Genomic DNA, 21,491 nt, shown 5'->3' with positions numbered 1-21,491 from the left:
AGCCTCCCTGACAGCCAGGAGCTGCAGCATTGATTTTCCAGCTCCAGCAGGCAGCCTTGGAAATGCAGCCTGTCCTGAGCAGCAAAGCCAGGCTGACATGAAACAAAGGTAGGAGTTACTCCTCTGTGAAGCTCCTCATACTCTGAGTTGATGAGAGAGCAGGGGCACTTCAGAGGGTAGGATTTTGCTCCCTTTTGGGTGTGGAATATTGAGAGAATTTTTCCTTACCGGGGGATCCCGATCCTCAGCTGAGACCGTGGTGATAACGGTGCCCTTGATGGCATCAGGAGCAACCATTCCCCTGTAGAGCTTCTGGCTGAACTCTGGAGAGTAATCATTCATATCCTGCAAAAAACACAAGTCACAGTTTAGCCCTGGAGTGTTTAACAGTTCCCTGCTGTCTGGGGACTTGCAGGGGCACATTGAACATTTCTATAATTGTGAAACTCCTTTCTAGGGAAAGCAGTGGGGTGTTTTGCTATCAATGGACTGGAAAATTCCTATTCCTCTGGTAAAACCTTTAACCACAGAAAGCTCTCACTCAACACCTGATCCCAAAATCAAAAATCCAAGCTATTTTATTGCTAAAAAAACAGAAGGGAAACTCTATAAGGCTACAAGATATCAGGACATTCACATTTGTGAAAAACCTCAAGGAGCCTCCCCCAGACCACAGCACCTGCTCTGGGCCCAGGATCCCATTTTAGTCCTGTCCCAGGGACACCAAAGGATTCAATATGCATTTTATACATGACTCCAGAGTCCTGGAGTTCCAGCAAATTTTCAGATGCATTCACAAGTGGTTTTGTTGAGTCTCTCCCTCCCTCCATAGGGATTGCCATTCCTAGGCTCTCCCAATTCCATTAACCCTGCACAAAATGAGGGTGTGAAGATTCACAGAAGAATGGATGTGGGACTGCTCAGCTGCAGGGAATTCTGCAGGAAAACACAGCCCCACAAGAGAACAGAGCAGAGAATTCCATACCACCTGCTCCTGTGGCAGCAGGCTTGGCTCATTTTCCAAAAGGAATGAGCTGCTCTGGCTTGATGGTGTTTGTTACCTCTAATAGCCAATAAATTAAGGGGAAATAAGATGTCCTCTGAAAGATAAATGGACATTTGCACAAATTCTTGTGCCTGAAGTAGGCAAGGATACATAAATATATGTCTATATTTGTATACACCTAAACATATCTCAAATATTTTGCAGGGTCATCCAGAGTTGCTTCTCTTTGTGTGGAGATTAAAAATAAACTCCGGTTTTTATTTTTCCTTTTATAAAACAAGATGTCTACCAAAACACTTTTTCCAATAAAAGTTTATTCTCCTGTAGAAATTCTTTATGTTTGTGGTATATTCAAATCAGACCAGTGTGTCACTCATTTAATGTTGTGTGTTATTAATTGGGTGATGTCACTTGGTCCAGTGACAGAAAGGTGTCCCTGCCCATGGCAGTGGTGGAAGGGGATGGGCTTTAATGTCCCTTCCAACACCAACCATTCCATGATTCCATGGGAACCTGGAGGCAGAGACTGGAATCCAAGGAGAGCTTTTCCCAAAGCACTGAAGGAGGAGGCAGCGGGGGTTTAGCACCCAGATATTAAATATTTCCATTTCCAACTCAGTGGGGCACAAGTATGAAAGATCCCTTGGTGTCCCCATAAACCAAAAAACCACGAATATCCCATGTACAGTGACATTCCCAAGGCTATTTTATGCCGGGAATGCTGCACCTCAGGGATTTTCTGTGTTTGATCAGTCGGGGAGCACCTGTGTTAGTATCAGTGCATTACAGCAAGTGACTGCCTTAATGAGTTTTAAATTACATATTGATTCCTCCTTAGTGCCTGCCTTCCCTTCCTGCTTTGTTTCTCCTCTTTGCCATTCCCAGATGACAGTCACACTTCCCAACATTTTTGTTCAGCATTTTCATACTCGCAGGCAGGGCAGGGTTTGTTTCCTACCAATCTTTTTTCCTATAAATACCAGCCCTGGGAATGAGCAGTGTCCTGCTCAGAGAAGGAGGAATGTGGTGGGGAAGTGGGATCCCTCCCAAATTGTGGTTTTTCTGCACTTCATCCTTGATCTTTGTCCAGGGAAAGGATGTCAGGATCCTGTAGTGCTTTTGTGCTGCCCCACTGGAGCAAGGAGGAACAAAACCAACAAAAAGTGGTAGATAAAGAGTATCTGTGGTAGGGAGACAGCTTTGGGGGTGTCATGCTTTGCCTTTTGCTCTGTTTTGTAAATAAAACTGTATAAAAATAGAATAAATCTGCAGCCAGAGAAGCGGTGACACAAAGGCTGCTTTGTAGTTGTCTGTCAATATGTTATTATGTATTATATACATAAATCTGTTATTACCTTACTGTCAAAATAGAAAGCCCAGGTATTTGAAAGTGTGAAATATGGAGAACCCATTTCCCAGATTTCCCATTTCCATATTTTGGAGCATTTCTGATCATTAATAGGAGCCTGGATTTGAGTTAATGGCAGCCTGGATTTATGTGGCTGGAACAGTGAACTGGGGAAGGTGTTAAGATGCCGCAGTTTGGCCCCATTTGTGGGACTGTGCCTCACATTTAAAAGGTGATTTCATGAGTTCCTACAACCTCTTTGTGGGAGGTTTACTGCCCCATTCCTGAACCTGTGCTTGGGGATTGCACTCATGTTCTGCATCCACTTCTGTGCAAGGGTTAGAGGTGTTTTAAGAAGGCATCAGATGTAATCTTCAATTATTTACCTGTTTACAAGCAAAACACATATGGGGCTTTGGGCTCTGCTCAGAACAAAGCCCAGGACTTGCTCCAAATATTTGTTCTCCAAAGTCTCTCTGTGCTGAAAACCTGAAAACTCCCTCTCTGCATCTGTCCAGCATTAAATTCTCTTTGATAGCAATGATTGGATTGAGGACCTTGGAGAGAGAGAATTTACAAGGGCCTGGAGGGTGAGGACACAGGGAGAATGGGTTCCCAGTGCCAGAGGGCAGGGCTGGATGGGATATTGGGAATTAGGAATTGTTCCCTGGCAGGGTGGGCAGGCCCTGGCACAGGGTGCCCAGAGCAGCTGTGGCTGCCCCTGGATCCCTGGCAGTGCCCAGGCCAGGCTGGAGCAGCCTGGGACAGTGGAAGGTGTCCCTGCCCATGGCAGGGGTGGCACTGGATGAGTTTTAAGGTCCTTTCCCACCCAAACCACTCCGGGATTTCATGATCCACCTGATTTCACCAGATACTGGCATATCAAGAACTTCAAGTCCCTTCCCATCCTCTTGGCCTCTCATAATGAACACACATTAATTAACACCAAGTTCAAACCCTTGTGGTGATGCTGATACGGGCAAAGTGGCTCCTTGAAATTTGTCTGTGAGTGGGTGCAAGCTGCTTTACACAGGGCTTTGAAGCTGCACAGAACAGGGCACAACTGCATCTCTTTCCCATTTAGTGCTCAGCAGGCCCTAAAGTAGCTCATCCTATAAATTAAGGGATAATACTCATGATGGAATACACGAGGCAATAAATGACTGGCAAATGATTGAGCTGATCACTTGAGATGGAAGGAAAGAAATAAATCTGTTTACCAGCAGTGTAACCCAACCCCAGGCTCGTTATTCCATTAGTGTCACCAGAAATGAGAAATATTTTGGAGGCAATCCAGCTGATTTTTTTTCACCTTCCTGTAAGTTTTATGAGGCTGCTCTTTAAATGGGGAAAGATGTTCATTGTGTGGCTCTTCCTGCTGCCCTCAGGGTCCCATTGGCCTCCTTGGCCCCAGGACACTCTGCTGGCTCAGGGACAGCTCGGTGTCCCCAGGTCCTTCCCCACAGAGCTGCTCCCCCAGCCTGTGCTGGTGCCTGGGGCTGCTCCTCCACAATCACTGATGAACAATTTAAATAATCCTAGGATCAGCACTGAGCCCTGGGGACACCTGCAGTGACACTACCAACCACACCCTGTGCCACTGATCATGACCCCTGCGATCATCAGTCAGTTCTCAATCACCTCACTGCCTCCTCATCCTCATTTTTTTGCATTTTCAGAACTGAAACCCTCTGTTTTTTATTCATTCTTGTTGCTCTCTCGCTTTCAATCCTTCACCTGTGACAATGGCTTCATTCCACTACACAATGTCCTTGAAAAACTCCAAAACAAACCAATCACCAACCCACAAAGAAGAGAAAAGCACTTCTACAAACAAGAAAAGGCAAAATAATACCAAAAAATGCTGGTAATAAGAAGAGAAGGACACAGCATAAAATATGCAGAGGCTTTACAACCCCATGACACAGAAATTCTCATTATTTATGTTTAGGAATGCAATTCCCACTTAAGAGCAACTCTTTCTGTTATCAAACCCTATTACCACAACAGCTCCTTCCAAATGCTATATCCTAATAATTTGAAGTGAAAGTATTCTGCCTTTTCCAGTACTGGGAATCATCTGGATTGGGAGGGGATGCTTGTGTGTACAAGAAGCAAAACCAGCTCAGCCCTCCCAGACACCTCATGGCTTCTTCCAGCTTCAGGGGAAATGTTAAGAAAGCAGTCAAATGAACCTGAGAATGGGGAAAAGAGAAAAATCTTGGTGTGTTTGAGGTGGTGGGAAGAAATCAAGGCCACTTAGACTATTCCTCCTTGGAAATACTTGAATGGATGCAATGATTATTGTTCTATGACTCCTTGAGAGGAGCTGGGTCAGGTGGGGATCGGTTTCTTCTCCCAGAAAACGACGACAAGACAGAAGGAAACAACTTCAAGGTGCGCCAGGGGAGGTTCAGGTTGGATATTAGGAAAGGTTTCTTCACACAAAGGGTGGCCAGATATTGGAAGGGGCTGCCCAGGGCAGAGTGGGATTGCAAACCCTTGAAGTGCTCAGAAGAAGAGTAGATGTGGCACGTGGGGACACAGTTTAGCGGTGCAGCATTAATGGTTTCACTCAGTGATCTCAGAGGCCATTTCCAATTAAATAATTCCATGAATTCATGCATTCACCTCTGGCTCTCTCTGCCAAAGGAGCCCCAGGACATCCTCACAATGCAAGGAGCCTTTTGGCTGCAGCAGAGGCCAATGACTTGCTCCATCCCCATGTGAGGGTACAGATGAAGTTATTCCTCCTGCAGTGAAAGCCCTGCTCTGCAATCTGTGCCTCGACCTAGTTCAGGGCAGGTTAATACAAACTATTTGTAACTTGTCATGCCCAGGGCTGAGAGTCCAAAGAACAGCCCAGTGTGCATCCCCCTCCTGCAGCCACAGGGAGCAGGGGGCTCTGGGTGTGCTCATTCCATTGGAAATCTCACAAATGATGGACGACACCATCAGACATCCATAGCTGCTTAACACAATTCCATTACCCAGGAAAAATTACAGTGCTTGCAGTGAAGAGCTGGGCTGGGAGAAATGACAAATGTGAGCAGAGCAGTGGGAGCCCCAGAGGGCTGGAGAACTCAGTAATAACACAAATAAAGTCCTCAGGGTTGGAGGGGCTGGATCTGTGATGGTGACATGAGCTTGGTCCCAGCACTGCCTCTGCTTCCCTCTGGCTCAATTTTGTGCTCTTATGTTGGGGGCTACGGGGCATCTGCACTTGGTTGAGTTCCTATTTGGGCTCTCAAACCCTGTATTAAAGTAATTACTCAAAGGCCAGCCTGTAAATAAAGGCAAAGCTGAGGAACTACTCATAGGAAACACACCCAGTTCCTGCAGCAGGAGCAGAAGATGCTGAGTGGGAGGGAAAGGGTGGCCTGTTCTTGTTCTCACTTGATTTCAAGACTCTGCACCCCGCTCCTGCTGCTCTGACTCTTGGATCAGCCTTCTGAGGTGTCTTGAGGATCCTCCCCATCTCAAACAGGGACAGCACAGGGCTCTGCCTTCACCCTCCACCCTCTCCCATCACCCCTGTGAATTCTGTATCTGGGAAGTTCATGTTTAAGCTAAATTTAAAACATCCAGACACCTCTTGTGACCAATGCTCAAAATATCTGCCACCTGACATAAAGCCTGCTAATGACATCTGCCCAACACATTGGGATATTAAATCTGGCTTTTCCACAAGTCCTCCCCCATTCTCTCAAGTGCCACTCAAAATTCCCCTGTCCTACCTCTCACTCCAGCACCATCTTCATCTCAAGAATTTAAATAATTTTTGGATTATGTCCCCTGATCTGTTGTAAAACTCAGCCTGCCACTGAGTATGAAAATAAATTTGATTTATTTTCTTTCTCACCTAAAGTATCCCCTGCTTGTCCTCCCTCCCAGGCCCTGTTCTACCCCCAAACACCTTTTATTCTAAACTTTTTACTTCTGGCTCCAGCCTGGTATTCCAGCCTCTCCAAAGCATCATCATGCTCCCATTTTTTGTTCATGTGTGGGAAGAGTTTCCAAGAGAGCATAAACTGATTTTTTGATCCTATTAATCCCCTCCTTAAATTCCCTATTCCCTCCTTTGAATGTGCACAAACTGCTGGTACTGAGGCCACTGAGCTGAACTGCAATTTTCCCTGAGATTAATTAATACAATCAACCACACAATCAGACCACAGCTTTTCTCTGAACACAATCCTACATGAAAACCTTTAAAAAAAACCACCTAAACCAACCCAAATTATTCTTTCAAAAATTCAGTGTGCTGGGAAAAGGTTTCTTTTATGAAAAAAACCCTGAGGTTTGAGCAATTTGCTCCATAGATGTCCAACAGAAGCAGCTCAGGGAATGATGGAAAAGCTGTTTCCTGCCAATGACGTGGAATGTGCTGGGGAAAAGCACAGATTAGTCAGGAACAGGTGACCTGCACCTCACACTGAGACATTCTGCAGACAGAGAGGCATCACAGAAGCCTTCTGGCATTGTCACCAGAGCTACTAATGGGAGACATTTACTGTCCTAAAAGAATTGTGAGCTCAGTAGGGACTGACAAACAGAATTACTCAAAACCAAGTGTCAATTCAAGCGCCTGCAGATACAGAACAGGCTGAACCCTTATGACTGGCAAATGGTTTTCACAGACATATTTAAACTGAACATTTGTGCTTTTGGTCCTGCTACAATTTTTGCTCCTTCACTGAAATCTGAGCAATTAAAGTCTCTTTTCTCCCACAGTTCACAGAAACTCAAGCAACTGCTCAAAAGGACAGAATGATTCACAGTGCTGCACTTTGGGAATGCCATGGGTAGGATTGAGGCATCTGAGCTCTCCTCTCCTCTTGGACACAGGGAAATGAAGATGGGGAAGTGTTTTAGTCACAGATAAAACAGTTTCCATTTGTGGATCATTCCCAAACAGACACCAGCACCCCTGGGGATGCCCCTGAAACCTGAGGTGAGGCTGTAGCTCACTGCAGTTCATGGTCCAAGACACTAAATCAGGCTGTTCCTTTGCAGAGCTGGATTTCCCAGTAGCAGAATCTGGAATTCAGGCTGTGCTGTGCCACACCAGCACTCAACACACCCCAGCGGGTCTTAAAGTCACAATTTGTGGGCTGAAAAGTGATCATGTCACTTTTGCAAACTGTAGCCATAATATTTTCTGAAAAATCCGTTCTTTAGGAATTTTCTCCTGAGAAGCTGACAGGCCTCAGGAACAAAATGTAAACATTGATTATCTGCTGCTGTGGAATGCAACAGGTGCATCTGGGATTGATCTCATGTGTTTGTTTCTAATTAATGGCCAATCACAGTCCGGCTGTTCAGACTGTCTTGGTCAGTCACAAGCCTTTGTTATCATTCTTTTTCTATTTTAGCCAGCCTTCTGATGAAATCCTTTCTTCTATTCTATTAGTATAGTTTTAATGTAATATATATCATAAAATTATAAATCAAGCCTTCTGAAACATGGAGTCAACATTCTTGTCTCTTCCCTCATCCTGGGACCCCTGCAAATACCACCGCAGCAAACAATTCCATGAGGGGTTTATTTCAGATTAGAGATTATTTTAGAGATTCTAGAGGACAAAACATTTCTATTTGTGTCCGGTGTTCATTGATTTCATAAATCCAGGATTTAACTACATAATTGCACATTGGGAGAACAATTACAGCTGTTACAAAATGTGAATAGAATAAGACTCATATTAGCGAGGTGGAGGAGAGCAGGTGTTCCACCTGCATGGTAGTGGAATATTCGGGGAGAGGATGCTGCTGGCTGAGGAGTGCTCCCTTTACCTTGACTCTGACGGTGACAGTGGCCAGCCCAGGTGGCATGGTGCCCTTGCTGTCGAAGGCTTCCACGAGGAAGGTGAAGGTTGCCTCTGTATCATAGAAGGATTCATAATCCAAGGATTTCCGCAGCGACAGCTCTCCCGTGTGCTTGTCCAGGGCAAAATGCTCCCGGGCTTCCTCAGTGCGGATCCGATAGTTCACATCCGCTCCCAGGTCCGCGTCCTTGGCCTGCAGGGAACAGAGGGACATCACACAAAACCCATCCTTGTGGAAACCCAGGGCACCAGGAATATTTCTCTGTCTGGTCTGGGGCGCCCTGACCCCCAGGGCAGCACTGACTTTGACCCTCATTCATGGAGAAAGTTTCCTGGACTTCAAGATAAACTGGAACCTGTAGGAAAGACATTCTTTGGTGTTCTTGGGAGCCAGCAAAGTCTCTTCCTGAGGAAGACACCAAGGTTGTCACCATGGTGACGTGATGAAGAGAAAGTTAAGTTATATGGACATTAGCTGGCTCCTTCATCACCTACTGAGAACTTTGTTTCTTTCTTATAACCAATGGGCAGTGAATGTGTCTGTTAAGTGAATGCAAATATCTTGAAAAAGTACAAAAGCAACATGTTGCTGTAATAAATCTCTCTTGCACCCTTCTGATGGAGTTGTGGTACTTTGTGCTGTGTTGTGCTCTATAATGACATGAACCCACAAGAGTGTGCTATAGATTATAGAGAGCAGTGTAGGTGTAGCACTTGGTGAGAAATTGAGGGTTTGGGATTTTGAATGTGTTGTGGATGGAAGCAAGATGGAGGGTACAGGGTGTCACCCTGGGTTTCTTCTTTATTCTTCTTCTTCCTTCTTCTTCATGGGTTTGGGTGGCATTTTGTAATTGGGCAGAAAAGTCCCCATTGCAGCTCTGTGGGATCAGTTATTGGGTTAAAAGGGAAAATAATCCAGGTGTCGGCTCTTAATTGGATAGTTTAGCTTTAAAAGACCTTGTACCAAGAGACTGTTGCCATTTTGTGCCTTCTAATGAAAAGCTGCCCAACTCAACAGTAGAGAGACTGTTTTACTGATAAGAAATGATAAACACCTGAGTCTGAACATGAGCTACTGTCTCAAGTGCCTTCAATGCAGACCCAGAGAAACTGAAGACCAGTACCCTGACAACTGGGACCCCCACACATCCTCACAAAATATCCCTCTGAAATGTAAAGGGCAAACTTTTGAGGACATCTTGAGTTTATTTGTGTTGCTGTAATTGTATTCAATGTGCACAGACCCAAGTAATGAAGAATTCACTGAAAGCTTAAGCTGTGGGAAATGAGCACAATGTTCTGGGAAAATGGCAGTGGAAACTGAAGCTGCTTTTAGCTCTCCAGCCTGAGCACCTGCTTTTGGCCACTGCTAGGATCACAGAATTCCAGGATGGTTTGGATTAGAAGGGACCTTAAAACCCATCCAGTGCCACCCCTGCCATGGCAGGGACACCTTCCACTGTCCCAGGGTGCTCCAGCCTGGCCTTGGGCACTGCCAGGGATCCAGGGGCAGCCACAGCTGCTCTGGGCACTCTGTTCCTCCTCACCCTCCCAGGGAACAGTTCCTTCCTAACATCTGATTTGTATCTCTCCTCTTTTAGCTTTAAACTCTTCCCCTTGGCCCATAGCTGTCTGCCTGTGTAGATGATGGCAGTGTAGGTTTTGCAGTTTCATAATTGCTATTATTTCCTAAATAATCTTTTCTTTAAAGGGTTTTTTTGGTACCTGGCTAAAGGCCAAGCATTTTTCAGAATCACAGAATCCCAGAAGGGTTTGGGTTGAAAGGGACACCAAATCCCAACCAGTGCCACCCCTGCCACTGGCACGGACAACTTCCACTATCTGAGGCTGCTCCAAGCTTCATCCAGCCTGGCTTTGGATACTTCCAGGGATCCAGGAGCAGCCACAGCTGCTCTGGGCAAAAAAACATATCCCCATGCTCCAGCTCACAATATTTTACTGCAGTCTCACTGCCGAGTTAAACAAGAACCCTGAATATCACAGAACAACCACGCGCCACCTTCACTCACCCCCTCCTCACCTCCAGCTGCAGGAAGACAGTTCCTGGTGGGAGATTCTCTGGCACACAGACAGTGTAGGAGGCGTTGGTGAACACAGGGCTGTTGTCATCAATGTCCAGCACCTTGATGGCCAGGGTGAGCGTGGAGCGCCGCGGGTCCACGGCGCCGTCGGTCGCCTCCACGATGAGCTCGTAGTGATCCCTCACCTCCCTGTTCAGCTTCACTGCCGTGTAAATGCTGCCGTTGGACGTGATCCTGAACAGATTCTTGAAGTTGGCCAGGCTGTAGTGGACCTGCCCATTAACCCCAGCATCTGCATCTGTAGCCTGAAGAGACAGCAGGAAAACCATGGGTTAATGCATGAATTGCAAACCTCCGAGGGAGATGCCCACGGGACAGAAACCAGGTGAGGCATGGAATGATTCTGCCAAATCTGTGTTGTCTGGGGCAGCCTGCCTCTGTCTGAGCTGTGACTGAAGATAAAACATGTCACAGAAACAAATGGCTCCATTCCCAGTGACAGAAGCCGGGCTAACTGGAGCCCTTGAGGAGAAAAGGCACATTTAGCTGCCCAGCCTGGGAAACTTTTGACAGGACAAGAGGACACAGCCTGAAGTTGTGTCAGGGGAGGCTCAGCTGGGACAGCAGCAGCAATTTCTGCATGCAAAGTGTGCTCAGGCCTTGGCAGGGCTGCCCAGGGAGCTTTGCAGTGCCCAGCCCTGCAGGTGTCCCAGGCAGGGCTGGAGGGGGCACTCAGTGCTCTGGGCAGGGATCAGGCACAGGCTGGACTCAATGCTGGAAGTTTTCCTATCCTAAATAATTCTGGGATTCTATCCTATGTTTCTCTGAACTTCAACAGAGGATGAATTTGATGCTTGTGAAGCCAAGCCCTCAGATAATTCTAATGCTGAAGGATCCTCAGGACTGGGTGGTGTCTGAGAGGAATTTTTATTTAACACTGAAGCAGTGTTTCATTGCTGCCCAAATCCTTGTGGAATATGAATTTAGATGAAGGATGGATGCAGACAAACAGAAGGGACACGTGAGTTAGAAATTTCCTTCCCACTTAACACATTTGTCACACTCAGTGATATTTTCATTGCTACTCTCTGAAGAACTACTTAAATTTCTGTTTTGCTCCTGTTCCTGTTCTCCAAACCCAAACATTTCATCCTTATTCTTCTGTGCTCAGAACAGGCTGATGATTGCCATAGAAAACCACCTCGATTTCTTTAGTTGGCATCTTTGTTCTCATACACTGCAGCTAGCCTCAGATTTCAGTGTCAGCCAAATAATTCTTGTTATCACATAATTATAGGGATGGACAAAATTAATAGGTTTTCATAAAGCTCTCAGGTTGAAATGCTAACCTGTTATTTTGCCTCCTCTTAATTAAATTAGGGTGTGATGAACAAGGTTATGTAAATTATACAAAGGGCACTCTGCCCTACTCTATTCTCATTTATTTGCCTTTATGAATGACATCTGTGAAGATCATAAGAGATTTGCATATTTTGTTTTCAGAACAGTCACCGGGAATGCTTAATTCTGGTGTTCATTGTAAGGCTTGGTAATGAAACCATTTATCGTGCTAGAAATCAATTAAAAGTTAATTAAAATTGCTAATAAGGAAAACAATCACTGTGTTTCTTCCCTGCATCGTGCCCACGTGCTAAGGAGGGTTTGCTACAACTTCATTCTGACTGGTCCATTGGTACATAGCATCCTTCTAATCCACATCTGTCAGCTGGATTTATTTAATTTCCAATCAATTCCATTTCCTCTGTAGAAATAACAGATCTAAAAAATCCCAAACAAACAAACAAACAAACCAAAAAGCCCCATAGGAGTCTCCAAGAGTAATCAGAAATACGCCTATAATTGGAAACCGTGACAAAAAAATTCTCATGAGGCAACAGTTTTGCATCAGGTTAGTTTGGAAGCATGTTTTGGAACAGATAAACTTCTTGTTCAGGAAAGGAAATGAAAATTACTTTCAAATATATGGCAGGCTTTGCAACTGGGTTCCATAAAACATGACTGTGAATGTTGTGAACCCATTTGCGCACATCCTTAGGCAGAAACACCTTTGCCACATTCTGCAGGACTGATTTGGCTCACAGAATTTCAGAATCACTGAGGCTGGAAAATCCCTGCCAGCCCCTGGAGTCCCAGCGGTGCCCAGTGCCCACCTTGTGCCCAGCCCAGAGCACTGAGTGCCACCTCCAGCCCTGCCTGGGACACCTGCAGGGCTGGGCACTGCAAAGCTCCCTGGGCAGCCCCTGCCAAGGCCTGAGCACCCTTTCCATGGAGAAATGGATAATTCAATATAATCCAATTATCTAATTGGGACTATACCACCAAAACACTGGTGAAGAATTAACATTTTTATCACTCTAAACTTGAAAAGAGATGATGTTCTCTCTATGGATAAGAAAGAAAAAGAGTTTAATCTGTTTCCTAAAAGAATCCTGTCTCAAGGGTGCACAACCGTTCCCACATGGAAATAATTTCCCAGAGCCTGTGGGAAGCAGCCTCTTGGACAAAGATTTGGTGTTGGTGTGGACACTCTCTGTCCCTCTTTCCAGTCATCACTTTGTACAAAAATGGACAATTTTAACCCCAAATTCCAGCCCTAGATCTGTCACAAACAAGGCTTGGTGGCACTTCTGGTACAAGACTTGCCAGGAACTGAAAGAACAGGAGGTGTGGAAGATGGGGACATTTCAGGAAGTTCTGCTTCAAAAAAAACAGCCCTGGTTGAATTTATCCCAACCCTGACAACAGGAACCAGTGACATCCCAATAAATTTATCTACATTTGGTCATTACCAACACTGGGCTGAATTCCCTGACTGAACAGGTACAGAAGTGGGGGAAAGCCAGGAAACAGTTTAGGATTCACCTGAATCCTAAACAAAGTCCCAAAGCCAAGGAGAAAACAGCAGGACTAAAAAGAGGTGAGAACACATTCCTGTGCTCCTCATGGCTTTCCACCACAACTCAGCCCCAGTGACTTGCACAAAAATATGGTGAGAGTCCTGAAGTTTTGGTAGGTAAAGGGCCACCAGTTGACAGCAGCCCCTAAAAGGAGCTGCAGATGTATTTCCATGCAGAAGGCTCTGCACAGCCTTGCAGAGGCTGCTCCTACCTGACAGGAGGTAGCAGAAGCAGCAGCTGTGATTGCTGAAGGCAACACAGCCCTCAAAGGCCACTGGGGACATAGGCACCACAGAAACTGAGACCAAAAAAACCCCAAACCAGAATAAAAAATCCCCAAACAACAGGAGAGAACCAACAAAAAGAGGTAAACTACAAAAGGAATAGAAGAGATGCCTAGACAGGGCCATAGTGTCATTGCATCTCAAATGCTGGCCCATTTCTACCTTGTCCATCTCACTGAATCACAGAATCCCAGACTGGTTTGGGCTGGAAGGACATTAAATCCCATCCAGTGCCACCCCTGCCATGGGCAGGGACACCTTCCACTGTCCCAGGCTGCTCCAAGCCCCAAAGTCCAGCCTGGCCTTGGGCACTGCCAGGGATCCAGGGGCAGCCACAGCTGCTCTGGGCACCCTGTGCCAGGGCCTGCCCACCCTGCCAGGGAACAATTCCTCATTCCCAATATCCCATCCAGCCCTGCCCTCTGGCACTGGGAGCCATTCCCTGGGTCCTGTCCCTCCAGTTCCCAATGCAGGATTCCTCTCCAGCTCCCCTGTGTCCCTTCAGGCCCTGGAAGGAGCTGTGAGGTCTCCACACAACCTTCCCTTCTCCAGGCTGAGCATTCCCAGCCTGGCTCCACAGGGAAGATGCTCCAGACCCCTCAGCATCTCCATGGCCTCCTCTTGACCTGCTTTAACAATTCCATGTCCTTCTTATTCTGGAGGCACCAGAACTGTGCACAGAATTTTAGGTGGGCTCTCATCTGAGCAGAAGAGAGGGGGAGCATTCCCTCTCTTCACACAGGAATGAGCCCAGGACACATCTCCTGCTGTTTATCCAGAGTCAGGAAAAATGTGTCCATGCAAAGAGACAGAGCAAGTACTGCTGATATTGTGGTGACTCCTCAGATCTCCAGGATGACTCTTATTTCTATCTCTAATTCATTTAAGTACTGCATGATAAAACAAACATGGAAACCTAGGAATATAAATTACACCCTACTTTATTTCCCAGAAAATCCATCCCACATTTATTAGAGATGCCATCACCTACAAGGTGACAGCCTTTACCTGACGTGGTAAATTCAGATTTGTGTTACCAGCTTTGCATCCACATCACCAGCAAACCCTCAGCAATATGAACCAACAGTGCTCCAGAGTAACAAATCATCTCCCTCCATCTCAAACAGCAGGAAAACACAGTCCTGGGAGATGGGAATGACTAAGATACCTCTGAGGGATCATTAATTCTGAAATATAATGACAAGGGCTTGAATGTCAACAATATTCATTATATCGTTATCACCCTTTGCAAAAAAACCTCTTATTGTACCCTCAACTCTGGCTCTTGATGGTGACAGGATTTAGGCAGGTTAATTGAGGATTTGTGCCTGAAATTTTGGAGCTGGAAAACATCAAAACAAGGTTACTACTTGGTTACTATTCCAAATCAGAGATAAGTATGGTGAGTATCTGTAGGAATGTGATTTTTGTTGGTGGAATTACAAAATCATCTTTTGTCTTTTTAAAAGGGAAATAAGCTCACAAGTTTTTTCTTCGATTAGGTGAAAAAGGCATTTCATAGGCTTGGGGAACTTCAAATTTAAGAAACAGGAGCCAAAAAGTCTCACTTGAGCAATTTACTATTTCTGATATCCCTCTTTCCTGAAGGCTGAAACATTTCTTAGGGACCACTCTGCCACAAAACCAGCTTCCTTCAGTTTAAATTTCCCTTCTTCAGGAGCAAAAGTTCCCCACAGTCCCCACCCAAGCCAAGCAAACTCCTGATTTTGGACAGCTCCCCCAGTATTCCACAGCTCAAGGCAGGAATTGTGCTGGAGGATCCAAGTGATGCTGTTGGTGAGAATTATAGTTCTCGTGGCTGATAACATGATTCTTTTATACTAGGGGTTTAATAGGTTTATTATTGAGGGTTTAATGGGTTTATTACTCTGGGTTGGAAGTATTCCCAAGCCCCTCGTTTGTTCCAAACAGCAAATCAAGTGTGGGTGGGAGTGTTAGATTGGATTTTGGACTTGTTTTGCAGGGAGATTACAGTTTGTGCCCACAGGACAAAATTAACATCTCCCAGATGCAGAGGCCACAAATATCTGAAATGTGCCTGACCTCTTTGTCATAAACCAAATATCTGTAAATATTTTAAGGAGGGAACAACATCAGTCATCCATAAAAGTTTGGACTTTCCTTCTTCCCTAAAGTTCAGAAAGGCTTTTCCTCTCTTTTGCTGCTTCTTGCCAGATTTTACACAGTCTTTAATTTTTTAAATTTTCTATGGATGGATGGAGCAGCTCTGCTGGGAGGAAAGGCGCAAGGCCAGGCTGGACATTGGGGCTTGGAGCAGCCTGAGACAGTGGAAGTTGTCCCTGCCCATGACAGGGGTGGCACTGGGTGGGCTTTGAGGTCCCTTCCCACCCAAACTATTCTGCAATTTTTCGATTTTGGCTGTCTTGCTATTTCAAGGCAAATTCTACTTCTGTGACACCCAAGTGCACACACATCCTTTGGAAAAATCCTGCAGGTTTTATGAACTTCTGCATCCTACTGAATTCCCAGGTCATGGCAACTTATCCTTCACTCCACTCACAGCAGAATAAAGGAAATACCCTCTAAATTTTCAAATACTGGCATAATTTTCAAACACTGCCCTATTTTTAGGCATTCCACAAGCCTGGATGAAGAAGAACCCTGGATGATTGCTTCCATGGTCTCTGCCAATTCCAGTGCACCTGGAGGGTTAATTCCAAAACCAATGATATGTGCTTCCAAACAAAACTGCACATTAAGAGCAGTTAAACCCTAAGAGCAAATATAAATGAAAATAAATGAAAATCCAAAAGCTCATGGCTGCAAACCTATCACTGGATGGGCTGGTGAACTTCCTACATGAGTTAATCACATTTTAATGCTTCATAGCTTCAACCAGCCCAGCTTTCTTCAGGCTGGCACACAACAAAACCCTAACCTTGGAGACTTGGTTGTTCTTGAAGGATGATTAAAAATTTGGGGTTTTGATGAGTGTGTTGTTTGGCAATGATATGATCAAGGGATTAAACCAATGCATTTGCACACTAGAAAAAAATAAAACACCAAAAAGCCCTCTCAAAACAAAAACTTTGTAAATCACAAATGGGATATACTGTTTAAACTCTGCACATTTATCTGGGCTCCCAAATATTTCCCTTAAGTTATTTTTTGGAGTTTCTCTTGACTTTGAGTTGAAAGCAACTTTAAAGCCCATCCAGTGCCGCCCCTGCCATGTCATGGATACCTTCCACTGTCCCAGGCTGCTCCAAGCCCCATCCAACCTGGTCTTGGGCACTGCCAGGGATGGGAATCAGGCATCAAAATCCTAAAAGGGCATGAACCAGAGACATGAAATCACTGATTCAGAAGATTTAGTTTGGTGTCAAGCCAAAAGAGATAACAGGGCTTAAAGGTATCTCAAAATGTAAAGTGTCAGCAGGCAAAACCAAGAATTCCTTTCATGGAAAATCCTTGGACTCTCAAGAATCAAGTGCCATGAACATGCTGATAACAAATATCAATATTTCCACTGCACTAAAGCACAAATATTATCTGGAGGGCAAAGATGCAGATGAATGCACAAATATAATAAAGAGTACAGCTTTTGAAATTCCTTTTCCTTAAGAGGCCACATTATGGGTGGCAAGGAACTTTTCTGACTTCTTTGATCTGTGCCCAAGCTGATCTAAGTTCAAGGAACAGTGGAAAAAGATGAGGAACTGTGGCTGCAGCCATTGCTGCCAAATATCCTTCAGGAATTCCCCCGTGCCAGCAGGAAGAGGTAATTCTGCCCAGCACTGGTGGTTTGGAATGGAAATAAACAGCCCAAATTTATAACCCCACCTCTTTCTCCTGATGCCACAACTCTGGACTTGAGATATCAATGTTGTAAGGGGAATTTGCCAGTTAACAAACTTGAAAATCCAGCCAGAAGCACATGAAATTCTTTTGTGACCAACATCTCCATGAGGATTTTGAGAGAGACAGTGCTGAAAGCATTATTAAAGTCCTTTCTATCCTCCCTGGGGACAAATTCCTTAATAAACTGAAGGAAATTATATCACCAAGGCTCCCTCCCAATGATCTTGTGATCATCCAACCACTTACAAGAAACGAAGTCTGAACTTTCTCTGCTTGGAGTTCACCTGCCACATTCTGATTCTCTGATTTTGGGGTCTGATTTGCTTTTTTATGGATTCTGACTCAAATCCCAGCTGCTCCTGTTGGTTTTACATCTATGAGATGAATTCAAGCTGCAGTGTTAGCCACTGGGTCATGCAGTGAGCAGGAGTCTTGGACTTATTCTGGGTATTTGAGATTTACTTCAGAGCCTGTGATTTTACTCTTTCCCAAAGGCTTAAGTCCTTTTCTTTCTGGATTGTCCTCTCCTGCCATTAAATTCCCTTTTTTCCTGGATTTTTCCTATCTCTTCCACCTCTAATTTTAATTCCTTTTCCTGCTGGATTGTCCTCTCTGCCCATAAACCTCCTTTTTTTTCCTGGTCTTCTCCTTTTTCCTCCACCTCTAATTTTCCTTCAGGTTGTCTTAAAATCCAGGAAATTTGGGAATTTAATGTCAGGAGCCTGTATCTTTAACACAATGTGTAACCTGCAGTGCAGGTTTTAGGAAATCACACCCTTCACACCAAAAACAAGGCAGTGGGGATTTAGGAAAACTCCGATTCCTTTCTAGACTTTTCCACAAGACACTGTAATGTAATAAAATCATAGAATCACAGATGCTTTGGGATGGAAAGGATCTTAAAGCTCATCTCATCCCAACCATGCCATGTGCATGGGCAATAATTCCTCACCAGCATTTTAAGGAGTTTTTCCTGCTTGTAGAAACACAGGAGGAGCTGCTTGTGGGAGATCTCCAGAGGTCATTTAGTCCAACACAACAAGCTTTACCCAACAGCCGTGAAATTTAAATCGGGCTTTAGATCCAGGGTTTATCACCTTATGAATTTATTAAATAAAAACAGGAGCCTGTAAGAATTCACTGACACCCACGGACAGAAAGCTTTGTTGGGAACTAATTACATTTCATCAGCATTCAGGAGGACTAGTACAGTACAACCAAAGAAATTCCTCCAGACTTTTCCAGGAGGAAGAATAGGTCCATCCTAAAAACCAACTTTCTTAAAGCATTTATTTTGCAACTTACAACCAAACAGGTGACAGAGGTATCACACACCCTGCAAACTGTTCTCATTACTGGAATTAATTTATTCTGTTTCCATTTTAGGGAAGCTCCAAGGGCCAGAGATACTTGAGCACATAATTCTTATCCCTATTTTCCATCTCATTTCCTTCCCTATTTCTCTTTGATAGCAACACATTCATGCTGGAGTTTTCACACAGTGCTGATCAATGATACCAAAATATCCAAGAATAAATGAACTATGGGCTTGGGTGAAAGAATCTGGATATAAATATAACCCCAAATGAATAAAAACTTCTGTCAAGGGATGCCTTTCCTCTCCAGGGCCCCATCAGCTCAACAGCTTTTTATTTAACCCCAGCTGCTTTTTTAGAGTCTGCAACAAACTGCTGGGGACTGTCTCCCCCCTGCCCAAGGCTGTGAACATGCTTGCAGATCAATATATTGATCCCTTTCCTAAGTGTCATTCCATCTTTTTTACCTCCCATGCCCCTGGGATTGATGAAAGTGCAGTGTACAATGCAGAACATCCTGATGCCCCATCTCCAGCTGGTTTAGACCACAAGAAAGTGCCTGAATTTCACTGTGGAGTTCCCAGCTGGAGCTTTTTGGATTCCTGGGTGCCCTTTGTGGAACTTGCACACAGCAGCAGCTGCGCTCCTGCCTTGCTGGGGGATGCCGAGGATCAGAGGGGAAGCAGCAGCAGGGAATCCAACCCACCTCTGACTGCCCCAATTTAGAGAACACAGTGTGAAATAAAAGGATTGGAAACACGCTGGCAGCATTATCCTGTCTGGCTTTTGTTCTTTTCATCTTCAAGAGGCTTCTGGAGTGCCCACAGGCAGCACTCCTGTGCCAGGGCCTCCTGCAGCTCCAGCTGGCAGCAGAGCAGCCAGAGAGGGAGAGCACCACTTCCAAGGGTGGATATTCTCTGCCTGCATGGAATAAATACTCCAAGTGTGGCATTCACATTCTCTGATAAAATCTCTTCACCCAGCATTTTTCTCCTGGGAAGCTGAGAAGCCTCAGAGAAAAAGGAAAACAATTCTTATCTCATTTGCTTCTACTGTGCTGTGCTCACATGTGGAATGTGTTTGCAGATTGTTTACCCACAGGTGATTGTGTCATTGAATTCTGGTGTGAATTGTTTTGACTCTTTGGCCAATCAGAGCCAAACTGTGCCAAGACTCTGGAAAGAATCATAGGTTTTCATTATTATCTTTTTAACCTTCTGTCTGTATCCTTTCTGTATTCTTTAGTATAGTTTAATATAGTATTCTTTATTATAATATAGTATTATAAAGTAATAAATAAGCCTTCTGAGAACATGGAGTCAGATGCATCATTCCTGCCTTTGTCAGGGCATTTCCCAGCAAATACAACACCAAACTGTCCCTCTCCCACATGAAACCTCTCCCTGCCTTCCTGCTACATCTCCTTGGGAAACCAGCCCCAAATATTATCAAAGTACTTGTGGGAATCCATTTGAAAGTCCAACTTTCCCACTGCAAACAAAGCAGAGCATGGGAATCTCTGGGCTGTGGCAGGAATTATTCATGGGAGTGTTCAGATTGATTTATATCCCAAATTACTTAAAATCCCCGTTCCTGGAAGTGTCCAGGGCCAGCCTGGACAGGGCTCAGAGCAAGCTGGGATGGTGAAAGGTTTCTCTGCCCATGGCAGGGCTGGAATGGAATGAGATTGAAGATCCCTCCCAACCCAAACCACTCTAACAATGAGCCCAGTCACCCAATCCTGACACCAAACCTCCTGAGTCAAAAATCCTGAGGGATCAAAGTGCTTGAGCACCCTTTTCCATGTCCTTCCTCACCAGGTTCTCTGCTCATGTGAGCAGCAGGGACAGATCTTGGATTTTAAGGTAAAAATCTCTTGCTATTTTTTTTCCCCCAGGTAAAATGGGAAGGTGGCATTCCAGAGGGAAAGGGACACCACAAAATCTGTCTTTTTATTTAAAATCCTCTGTTTGACTACTTGCTCTGGCAGATTTTAGGCTTCTATTTGAAATGAGTAAAAAGCAGCTTTGTTAATCAGTGGGCTAATTTTTGGTAGGGAAAACACACAGCACTATAAGGATTTCTTCTTTCACCAGGCTATTCCCACCTAAAATAGCCCTTTATATACATTTTATCCACATTAAATACAAAATTTATTCCCATTAACACCTCTCCCATACCCACTGTGGTACTATCTGAAGCACAACACACCAAAAGCTATTTCAGTTTTTAAGGAATATCCTCAAACAACACAGCTACACCCAAACTCTCATCACCATTATTTCAATAACCTCACTGGAGCCAGAAAAAAAAAATCCAAATGCCCCAATTTCTCTTTTCTATACCCCAGAATGGCATTTCCAATGGGTATCCCTACATCAATTTGCAGTTGTGAACATGAAAGAGGAGAAATACACCCAATATTTAGGCTATAAAGAAAAAGCTTTCTCCATCCAGGGATAAATAGAACAGGAAATGACAGAAGCAGTTTCTGTCACTCCAAGTAGGAATAAACTATCCCAAGACCACAATAAATATTTTCATTTCCACACAACTTAGAAATTGCACTCATTTAGAAGCCAGGGAGCTTCTTGTGGCAATTATTTGTTGTATTTTACAGTTCTGTCACAGCTAAAAATAGAGGCAGGCTCGTGTTTGAGAAGATGATTAAGCCTTGAGGGCCCCAGCAAAGCACAAAATGGATTTGAAGTATGTTTGGGACTGATTTGAAATGTTCCACCTGTACGTTTTAGCATGCAAAATGAAAAACAACCACACAGGAAGGCAATGACAAAAAGCAGAGCAATAATTTAACCATTTTTCAAAACTGACTTAATTGCATCAAGGGATCCAAACTTTGTCCAAGACTAGCTCTGATTTCTTATGAAATAAAATAAGGATGTGAA

The 21,491-nt window shown here is 44.6% G+C and overlaps 1 protein-coding gene across 1 annotated transcript in view; it reads right to left on the bottom strand.

Annotated features, from left to right (window-relative positions):
- Positions 1-21,491, bottom strand: part of PCDH15 (protocadherin related 15) — a 311,085-nt gene that overhangs the window by 85,737 nt on the left and 203,857 nt on the right. Inside the window, exons 20-22 of the mRNA XM_059476704.1 lie at positions 10,224-10,529; positions 8,151-8,375; positions 229-345 (exon numbers count right to left, since the gene is read on the bottom strand). Coding sequence (XP_059332687.1) covers positions 229-345; positions 8,151-8,375; positions 10,224-10,529 — 648 coding nt within the window. The remainder of the gene's footprint in view (positions 1-228; positions 346-8,150; positions 8,376-10,223; positions 10,530-21,491) is intronic.

The sequence above is a fragment of the Ammospiza nelsoni genome, chromosome 8 (genome assembly GCF_027579445.1).
Source record: "Ammospiza nelsoni isolate bAmmNel1 chromosome 8, bAmmNel1.pri, whole genome shotgun sequence".
Taxonomy (NCBI): Eukaryota; Metazoa; Chordata; class Aves; order Passeriformes; family Passerellidae; genus Ammospiza; species Ammospiza nelsoni.
The sequence above is the reverse complement of the archived record's forward strand: the minus strand, read 5'-3'. Positions and strand labels throughout refer to the sequence as shown.